General features: G+C 40.3%; 1 protein-coding gene across 4 annotated transcripts in view; it reads right to left on the bottom strand.

Moving 5' to 3' along the window:
- Window positions 1-5665: 5665 nt before the first annotated feature.
- The window catches only part of SPOCK1 (SPARC (osteonectin), cwcv and kazal like domains proteoglycan 1), a 593321-nt gene continuing 588321 nt past the window's right edge, over window positions 5666-10665 (bottom strand). For all 4 annotated transcript variants that reach the window (XM_055428906.2, XM_055428907.2, XM_055428908.2 and 1 more), the window contains 2 exons: window positions 9571-9708; window positions 5666-9134 (listed from right to left, as the gene is read on the bottom strand). In XM_055428906.2, the coding sequence (XP_055284881.2) occupies window positions 8944-9134; window positions 9571-9708 (329 nt within the window). In that variant the 3' untranslated portion in view covers window positions 5666-8943. The remainder of the gene's footprint in view (window positions 9135-9570; window positions 9709-10665) is intronic.

The raw sequence follows: 10665 nt of genomic DNA, 5'->3' as shown, positions 1-10665 counted from the left end.
ATCTAAAGTGAGTCTCTTATAGACAACATACAGATGGATCGTGTGTTTTTTTTTTTTAATCCATTCTGCTAGTCTGTGCCTTTTGACTGAGGAATTTAATCCATTTACACTTAAACTATTGATAAAGACTTACTTTTGACATTTTGCTGTTTCTTTTCTGCATGTTTTATAGCTTTTTTGTCCCTTATTTCTTCCACTGTCACTTTCTTTGGGTTTAGTTCATTGTTTTGTTATTTCCTTTTTTGAATATTCTATGAATATTTTATTTGTGATTACTATGTGCCTTACATATAACATCCTGAAATTATAAAATTATTTTAAATTGATAACAACTGAAATTCACTTGCATACAAAACTCTACCCTTTTGTAGCTTCTTCCCTTCCCCTTTTCTCATTCATATTGCAAATTACATCCTTTTATATTGTGTACCCATTTACATAGATTTATAATGATTTTTATATATTTATCTTTTAAACTGCTAAAAACCAAAATTACAACAATACGTTAAAAAACTATTTGACCACGCCTTTACCTTTTACCAGAGAATTTTGTTTTTGAGTTACCATCTAGCTTCCTTTCATTTCGATTTGAAGGACTCCATTTAACTTTTCTTATAGGACAGGTTTAGTGGTAATAAATTCCTTCAGCTTTGGTTTATCTGAGAGTGTCTTAATATTTTTGAAAGATATTTTTACTCGTTGTAGAGTTCTTTGTTACTATGTTTGCTTTTTTTTTTTCTTTCATCAGTTAAAATAATTTCATTACACGTCTTCTGGCCTCCAAGGTTTCTTGCTGGGAAATTGGATGGTAATCTTACAGAGGTTAATATGTATATGATGAGTCACTGTTCTCTTACTGCTTTTGAGATTCTCTTTCCATAGTTTATAATGTGTCTTGGTGTTTCTCTTGGTGTGTGGATTTACCCTACTTCCAGTCCCTTGAGCTACTTGGATGTGTAAATTCATGTCTTTCCTCAAATTTAGGACATTTTCATCTATTATTTTTTCAAATAATCTCTCCAGTCCTTTTTCTCTTATCTTTTTGGGATTTATATAATGTATATTCTGGTCTACTTTATAGGATTTCATAAATCTCTTAAGCTCTGTTCACTTTGTTTTTTCCTACTCCTCAGACTTGATGACATCAAATGTCCTGATTAGATATTTTTCACTAATGTTTTTTTCTTATGCCTGCTCAAATCTGCTGTCAAACCTTTCCATTGAAATGTTGTATTCAGTGCTATTTTTCAGCACCAGAAATTCTATTTTTTAATAGAATTTTCATATTTAAAAAAATATTTTAATAGAATTTTTGTCTTTGTTCATATTCTTATTCTCTTATCATTCTCCTGGGTTTCATTAGTTTTTTGTTCATGTTTTCTTTTAGTATTTTGAATATTTTTGTAACAGTTGTTTTAAAGTCCATTACCTGTGCTTCTTCTGGGATAATTTCTGCTACTTTATTGTGTTCCTTTGAATGGGGTGTGTTTTCCTGGTAGTCTATGCACCTTATGTAAAATAGGGCATTTGAAAAAACATCCGCCTTTCTCAGACTCTGCGTACCAGTCCTATACGAGAGAAGTCTTTCAATAATTAACTGGTCTGATCTGAAGCTTGAAATCAGTCCAGGGAGAAAATGTAAGCTTTTCTCATGTGTCTTGGCTGAGCATGCATTTTGCCTGGGCCTGTGGACAGCCTTTTATGACTCTCCTATGTACACTGTGTGCTAAGTTGCTTCAGTCTTGTCCAACTCTGTTTGACCCCATGGACTGTAGCCTGCCAGGCTTCTCTGTTGACGGGATTCTCCAGGCAAGAATACTGGAGTTGGTTGGCACGCACTTTTCCAGGGGATCTTCCCCATCCAAGGATCGAAGTCACGTCTCTCACTCAGTTACTTTAAAAGTCTTAATTTCCCAAAGAGTCCACTTCAGCTTCTGTTCACAGCCTTAGGTGGCCTCTTGTACTCCTTTACCCATCCTCTTCTGTCCCAGGCATCTGCAGGTCTGTAGTACCCTGCAGCTTTCATGAGCAGTGCTAGCTGCCTCTCCCTACCTGAGCTTTGTGTTAGGCACAACAGAGCCCTGTCCTTTAGAAAGTCCCCAGATATTAACTGGTTAGGATATTGCAAAAAAGGTCTTCTTTGTTCCCTCTGGTCCATGGGATAGAATTACGAACTTTGCTGCCACCTCCTCCAGATTAAGACCATTTGCAGTGTGTTCAGGACAAGTAAAACACTATGGAATTTACTACCATTTTGAATGTGTGTTTTTATTGATTAGGTGTTCACTTGGTTGTTGTAGACTTTAGTCACTTAATAGAGTTCTATATAAGGTTATCTGAGCCAGTTTTGGTTTGGTTTTGATGCCTCTGTGGAGGAATGATGGCTTAGAGCTTCTTAGTCCACAGTTTCGTTTTATCTCTGGCTTTTGAAGGGAGAATTATACATTGCAGTTACAAGGCACTGGTTTGGAGATACACACAGGGTTCTAGAGAAAAGGGGAGGAGTGCTTGGTAATTGTTAGAGTAGTTAGGAAGGGTTGCTAGAGGAGTAATAGTTGATCTGAGACTCCTAGGATGTTCTGGTAAAGAAATTATTAGGAACACAAGCAGAAGCTTGAGAAGGGTGCAGGTGCTGGGGAAGAAATTAGAATTCAAAAAGTGAGGAATCCAAGGAGACCAAGAGGTACAAAGGGATCAATTACAAACGAGTGTGTTTGCCAAGCCAGGTAATTTAGATTTGGTCCTGACAGTGATGAGAAAGCTTGAAAATTAAGTAGAGCCGTGACATGATCAGATTAGCCTTTGAGAATAAATCACTCCGGCAGAAGCAGCATATAGAATGTATTGGAGCTGGTAAAGAGTAAAGCATGGTCACTGATTTAAAAATGTCTAAGATAGTTGAGAAAGACAATGATGGTATGAACCATGATGGTGGTGAGATAGAGAGGAAGAGATATTTAGAAGGAAGAACTGACAGAATTTGTTGATTTAGCACAGATTGGGAGCTGGGGAGAGAGGTGGAGATCGTGGTGCCATTCTTGAAGTCAAGGAGGGTAAGAGGAGAGATCTGAAGAGGAAGAAGCTAGTGAATTATTTTAAAATCATGCAAGACATAGTATATTGTTTTCATGATAAAAAGCAAAAATGAAACATAGATGAGGCTGATTAGACCAAATCCCAGTCTTTTCCTCAGAGGTCACCACTGTTACCAGCTTGGTGTGTGTCCTTTCAGACTCTGTGTATTTTTATATTTACTTGGAAAAAGTGTGGATAGTGTCACCTTATAGATATCTAACTTATGTATTTCATACTCTCTTATCACTTGATTTTTTCTTCATACAGCAGATGTTTTAGAAGTTCTGCTAAGTCAGTGTGTATGAATTACTTCGTTATTTTTGACTGCTGTATAATATTCCAGAGCATAAAGTTGCCTAATATGTCCACTGGTATTTAATTTTGTATCAAATTTCCTGTCCTAACAAATGATGTAATAATGGATACACATACATTCTGTGTATATCTTTGTAAATTAGTGTGATTTTTTTCCTCTAGGAGTAATTTCTGAGAAGTGGAATTATTCAGTCTTAGGATATTTACTCTTACTTATATGGCTATTTCCAAACTGCTCTCCAGTGGCTGATCTGACTGTATAGTGTTGGAGAGTGTTCCTTATACTACGACATTCTCAACAACATGTGACATGATCATGATTTTTCTCTGAGTGAAACTGGGAGATCACTGCTTTAATTTGTATTTCTCTGATCATGAGTGAGCTTAGGCATGGTTTCTTTGCCATCTGTGTGTCTTCTGTGGCTCACTTGCTTTTATCTTTCCCCATTAGTCTGTTGAATTATATTTTTCTTATGGATTTGCAGAAGTTAAAACATTTTATAACCTAATCCTTCATCTGTTTTATGTCCTCAGTATCTTCTTTAGTCTTCTGTTTATCTTTTAAATTTGTTCATGACATGCTATTAATTTTGATGGAGGAAAATCTATTCCTTTATGGCTCATGTTTGCTAGGAATTGTTTTTTTTTTAAACCTTGCTGACTCCCATTGTCAATGCATATTCACTCTATATTTCACTCTATCATTCTGATGTTGTAAGGTTTGAAATTGAGGTGTCAATGGGAAATTTGAGGTGAATGATCTAAATGCCAGGTTATTTTGTTTTTCCAAAATGGAACAGAGTCAAAAGCTGCACTTGAAACATAGATTGGGGCTTTTCCAAGTGGAGGAGTTGGTTGAAAACACTGATATAGATTAAGACTGCCGAGAGAAAGCATGCAGAGTTGAAGAGAAATGGGTTGAGAACACAGATGAAAGGAACACCTGTATGAGCAGAACTGGCTGAACAAAAGGATATACAGGAGACCTAAGACGAATAGCCAGAGAGGCAGGATGAAATTCAGGGATTGATGGATATGGGAAACCAAGAAAGGCACGTTTTGACAAGGCTGGAGTAGACCTTGGTGTCAACTGTGATATCTATCAACCCATACTGTAGCAGTTATTTGTCTTTTTCAAGGAGGCAACTTTACGGAGAAGGACCCTTGAGGTCTTATTCACTTCTCTATGCCTAGCACTGAATGTGGTGCCTGCCCATAATGGCATTCATCCATTAAACACATATTAATCTATAGATCTGTAAATCTCCTAATTAATCCATATAAGTCAGGTTGAATGAATACATTTTGAAATCTTCCCCTTTTCCTTGAATCAATTTATCAAAGTAAATCGCACAACCAACCCAGAATTTTGAGAGGTCCTGGGACCTTTTCACTCACACTATATAATTAGTATTCCTTTGGTCCTGGCCTTTTTAACAGACTGAGGTGGATTCCATGAAGGCACAACTTGAGGAGACAGGTGGGGCTCGACTATAAATCTGTTAAGAGGAATTTTAGGAGTGTCCACCAATGCCAGCTACTCTTTAATGTACCTTGTACCTACCCCAGAGGCTTCATATTGGCCACTGTTCTCCTGACATTAGTTATTTTGTGGATTTATGAAGCACCTTTCCGTGAACTGTCAATCTCTAAATTGTCTGTAAAATATGGTCCATTGGGTAAAGGATTAGAATTATTCATAAGATAGTTTCTACCTCAGTTGGTGCTGAAATTACTCACTCAGGGTATAATTAAGTCATAGATACATTGGCCTTCATGTGGATAAGGTGGAAAGGAAATAATTTCTGTTCCGATTGGGTGTTTTCTGATGTTTGACAAGCATATGGTGTGTTAATCCATGAACTGAGGAAAACTCAGAGTCCCTGTCAAGTTTTTTGGTTTTTGTTTCTTTTCTCCCAAGAGAATTGGAGAACTGACTAGGGAGGGAAGGAATAAGAACTGAAAAAGCTTGAGGTTGTAAACAGGATGATAGCAATGAAATCTGATGGATATGGACAAAGTAACAAAGTTGCAGCTTGAGAAAGAAAGCAGCAAAAAGAGGGACTGGATGCTAAGATTCTAGGCTGAGCAGGCACAGGGCTTGGGTGTGCCAGGGTCTTGGCCTCCCTCCCATGTACCGAAGCCTTAACAGAGAGCGTTGCATTTAGTTACCCCCTTGACTTGCCCAACCCTTCTGCAGAGATGATGTACGAACATGGCCTGGTGAGTGCACGTGAAAGCTAACAAAATACAAATGCTCAGACATTGCAGACAAATTAAAATTTATTGAGACAAACAAATGCACCTACTCAGGACTACAGTTAAGCATTTACTATTAACCAAAAGAGTTGTGTTCACATTCCAGATAAGTCTACATGGGAAAGCATTCAGAATTTACTAGATTTTTCTACTTCACTATTTCATCTACAATAGGGACAACAAACTTGACACTCAGAAGTTGGTGGGCTCTCGTTACATTGCTACACATGGAACAGAGACAGACAACAGTGACTTTGAGAAAAAGGTATAAAAAGACCAAAACCACCCACTGTAGAAAGGGCTCTTGGATGTTACTGTACAGTGTGGTCAAGGTTAAAAACAAAACTGTAGATGGCATCCTGGGAGAGGAGAGGGGCAGACCTGGACAGACACGTTGTCATTCACTGCTGGGTGTGGGAAGATGGGCATAAAGGAGGAAGAACTGGTTCAGTAGGAAGGTGTTCCCTTATCTTGCCTACATCATGCCTAGAATGTTGGTGGAAACAAAAAGACTCTAATATGGTAGACAACTAACCATTGTGGAAGAAAATTCTGGTGCTTAACTTAGATGCTAAGGAAATGGTATCAAATAAAAGAACCATTTATAGAATAAGCATAAAACTATTGACTAAGGAAGTTCCAAAAATGAGTCATTGAAGTTTCAACTGCATACCTGTCTCCAATAAGGGAATGATTATCACAGTACTATATTTTTTAAATCAAGATTTTGATGGATACTTTGTCACTATCTAAAGGACTCCTGCCAAAATAAAGAAAAGCAAAAATTCCTCTAAGGACGAAGTAACTAAAAAAATCACATCTTTAGTACTTACGCAAAGTATCTTTGCAAAAAACTAATGCTGTCTTACCAAAGTGAGGCATGAAAAGTGGCATTAATGTTGTTCCACTGATTTTGGGTTCCAGTCTTAGGAGGGCTTTTTATTTAATATTTTAATGAATCAAAATATCTTCTTGGAATATCTCTGAAAATGAGCATCTCATTACCTTCCTGGGAATTGACTAGTGAGCACTCTTCTCCATCATTAAGTTAATGCTAAGGATCTTTAAGTGTCATCTTAATTTGACACTTGTCATAAGATAATTAGGCAAATTAAAATCAGTGGTTCACTCTGTTCCTAGAAGTTTCTCTAAGTGAAACCAATTTGTCGATTTTAATTTGTTCTCTTGTGCATTTTTCTAAGCTCAGAGGAGACAATAACAATGGTTTTCTCCGATGGCCTAGACTGAGATTTTTTAATATGTCTCGATTCTTTTATATACGTGATTATAATTTAGCTGCAATTAAGCACCTGTTTTTATAAATTATCATCTCAGAGTTTTGTTCAAGTGAAAAAAATTGAAACAGAAGTGATGGAGTTGACATCCCAATACAGAGTTTGCCTATGGTTACCTGATACCTAGGGTCCTGGCTGTACTCATGTCTTTCAGACCGAACAAATTCAGTGTATCAAGTAAGTTCATGTCCCATCTGAGCCAACTCCAGGGATAAGGCAAGTGGACCTGGCCAAATCCCTGGCCAACAGGGATTTGAAAATACTAGTTTGAGGTGGGCTGGTAAACTAGAGTCAAATGGTCAGTTTGGAGTAGGGGTTGGTCAGCTGCCACTGTAATCATAGTTTGGCTGAATATATTTTTTGCCTGAGTTTGTGTGGTCTCCTTGTGTACTGGCTGGAGCACAGGAAGGGAAGAAAAACAAATGTGGGCCACAGAGCCTTGCTGGGTGGCTGGTGAGGAAGGTGGAAACCAGGTGGGGCAGGAGCTTAAGGCCCATACTGAACTAAATGGGGCCGCTTGGAAGACTACTCTTTGGTACTTGTATCGTAAGAAATCGTAAAGATTGTAGAGATGATGACCCTACCAAATTTGGAGATGGATTCTAATCAGGAGTTGACTTAGAGCAAATAATTGCAATGGTGAAGGGCTTTCTTCATGAGTCCCGTGACACGTGTATGGGGGAGGGAATGAGGGCAGGATTAGCTCTTAAAAAAATCCCACCCTGGCTTCCCATGTGCTGTCATAAAGTTATTTCTGGGCCTCCATCTGAGATGCTTTACAAATGTTAGGTGATCAAAGAAAATCTGTAGAGCTTTTGAGGCCTCATCATGACGTGTAGATAGATAAGGGCAAAACTGAAAGATTGAGTTCAGGATGCAAAATTTTCTTCTGCTAAGGAACAGCAAGGAGACTGTCTTCTTAGAGAGCAGGGGATATGTGTACATGCTTTACAAAAAGCCCTTGAGTAGGTAGGGGAGAGAGGGGCCTGCCATAGACAGGACTGCCACAGCCCGAAATGGGGTTGGAGCTGAAATGAGAGCAATGGCTTGTGAAGCTGCCCACGTGGGAGTCTCATGGCTTCTGCAAGGAAAGCGATTTAGGCAGACAGAGGCTTATCCAAATCAAAGAGGCTTCCAGTAACTCCGCCGCTGCAGATGGAAGCAGCCTCCTCAGCCTTTAGGCTACAAGTGCCAACTGGTAGTGCAAAAAAAAGAACTTTGATACAGATTTGCTATTCCAGAAATGACGATCCAGGTCTGGACAAGCTGACAAATGTGTAATTGTTTTTCAAATAAGTTTTTTAATAGATACCCAACCCCCTCTTTTTTTTCTGAGTGGTGTGTACAGTGTCTTCTGTATATACTTACCTATTTATGCACATACAGACAGAAGTATCCAGATACATTTTTTAATAAAGAAAATCAATTCCCCAAAGGGACTCTTGACTGAATTAAGGCTGTTATTTGTAGGAAGCCAGATCGAGTGAAGTGAAAAACTGATTTATAATAATAGACACCAGGGGTGGCAGGGGGTGGGTTGGGCAGGGGGAAAAGGTACAGTGTGGTGTGTTTTCCACAACATCTACAGGACACAAGAAAAGCACTTAGACACGGTAAGGCTGGGAACCATGCTGTAATAACCACCCGTGTGGGTGACTAGAAAGGGTCTTTGACGTTTAGAGGGTGGGGGCTCCCTGCACTGTCAGAATCCCACATACATCACATGCTTGTTGTAAAAAATCTCACAGAAGGGAAGGCAGCTCTCATTCAGCCAGCCATTCCCCTGTCTAAAAAACAAAGCACAACACCCTTCTTCCCACACGCCGTATGCAAAATCAGCATGATCCGGGAACAAGGAGTTGTCTTCCAAAACCCTAGCTTGGGTGGAGAGGGTGGCGATGGAGAAGAGGCTGTGTGCTGTGGAGTCTTAGAGACAAATGCAGGAACGGGACGTGACTTGCAATTCTGTGCAGATCTTGTGTCCTCCTCCGCATGGGGACTACCATATGTACCCGACCTCATCCTCTTTGTCGTCGTCCTCATCCTCGTCATCCTCCGTCACTGCCCGGGCACGAACCCGCGGCTTCCCCAGTCTGTCCTTGGGTCCCAGCTCCTGCTCATCCTCCAGGTCATCCAGCAGAACCACGGAGCCACCGCTGCCAAAATCCCCCGAGGTCTCCTGCTCCTCCTCTGAAAGGAGGAAGAAGAGATGGGAGGTAAATTTCTGCTTATGCTTCACGACCTCCTTAGCTGTAGGGCAAAACCATGCAGTTTACCTTCTGCACATGGGAGCATCCCCATCTACCTGGTAGGGACCACAAGCTTTAGTATGTTAAAAGCTCCAGAATTCTAAGGAGGTTTATCTTGAGAATCACTCTTGGCCTGCAGCCAGTCCCTGACTGTCAAAATCTGCTGTCCAGTTCAATGGTCATGGTGAGCTCCTGCCACTCAAAAAACTAGCTATGCATCATCTCATGTGATTCCAGGTTTACCGTGTCTCCATTGTCAACTTGCTCACTGTAGACCACAGTGACTTCTTGAGATTCTTCTGCCCAGATCCTCATATAGTCAGTACCTACGAGTCTCTAGAGGTCACTGAGGGGCAGGTGCAGAAGGCCTTACTCACCACAGTTCACAGCGCCCTGTTTCCTGGAGCCAGCTAGCTCATTGCCATATTTATCCACACACCAGCACTGCCCCGTGCTGCCATGGCACTGTGTGGCTTTGTAATAGCCCTCCTCATTACACCGAGGGATGAATGCTCCTGGGGGAACAAAAGGTACAGCTTGAATCAGAAAGTCAAAATTCTTCAGTTGTGTCTGACTCTTTGTGACCCCATGGACTATACAGTCCATGGAATTCTCTAGGCCAGAATACTGGAGTGGATAGCCTTTCCCTTCTCCAGGGGATCTTCCCAACCCAGGGACCGAACCCAGGCCTCCCGCATTGCAGGTGGATTCTTTACCAGCTGAGCCACAAGGGAAGCCCAAGAATACTGGAGTGGGTAGCCTATCCCTTCTCCAGTGAATCTCCTGACCCAGGAATCATACATACTCAGGTCTCCTGCATTACAGGCAGATTCTTTACAAACTGAGCTTGAATCAGAGAAGTGCACAGATAGAGTTAATGCCTTCTGAGACAGACTACTTCTGTAGAAAAACATCTTCTTCTGCTTTATTGATTATGCCAAAGCCTTTGACTATGTAGATCACAACGAACTATGGAAAATTCAAGAGATGGGAATACCAGACTATCGTACCTGCCTCTTGAGAAATCTGTATGCAGGTCAAGAAGCTACAGTTAGAACTAGACATGGAACAACAGACTGGTTCCAAATCAGGAAAGGAGTACATCAAGGCTGTACATTGTCACCCTGCTTATTTAACTTATATGCAGAGTACATCATGAGAAATGCCAGGCTGGATGAAGCACAAGCTGGAATCAAGATTGCTGGGAGAAATATTAATAACCTCAGAAACACAGATGACACCACCCATCTGGCAGAAAGAGGAGAGGAACTAAAGAGCCTCTTGATGAAAGTGAAAGAGGACAGTTAAAAAGCTGGCTTAAAACGCAACATTCAAAAAGCGAATACCATGGCATCGGGTCCCATCACTTCATGGCAAATAGATGGGGAAACAATGGAAACAGTGAGAGATTTTATTTTCTTGGGCTCCAAAACCACTGCAGATGGTGACGGCAGCCATGAAATTAAAAGATG

The sequence above is a fragment of the Moschus berezovskii genome, chromosome 8 (genome assembly GCF_049115385.1).
Source record: "Moschus berezovskii isolate FMDL1 chromosome 8, NW_MosBer_1.0, whole genome shotgun sequence".
NCBI classification, from domain to species: Eukaryota; Metazoa; Chordata; class Mammalia; order Artiodactyla; family Moschidae; genus Moschus; species Moschus berezovskii.
The sequence above is the reverse complement of the archived record's forward strand: the minus strand, read 5'-3'. Positions and strand labels throughout refer to the sequence as shown.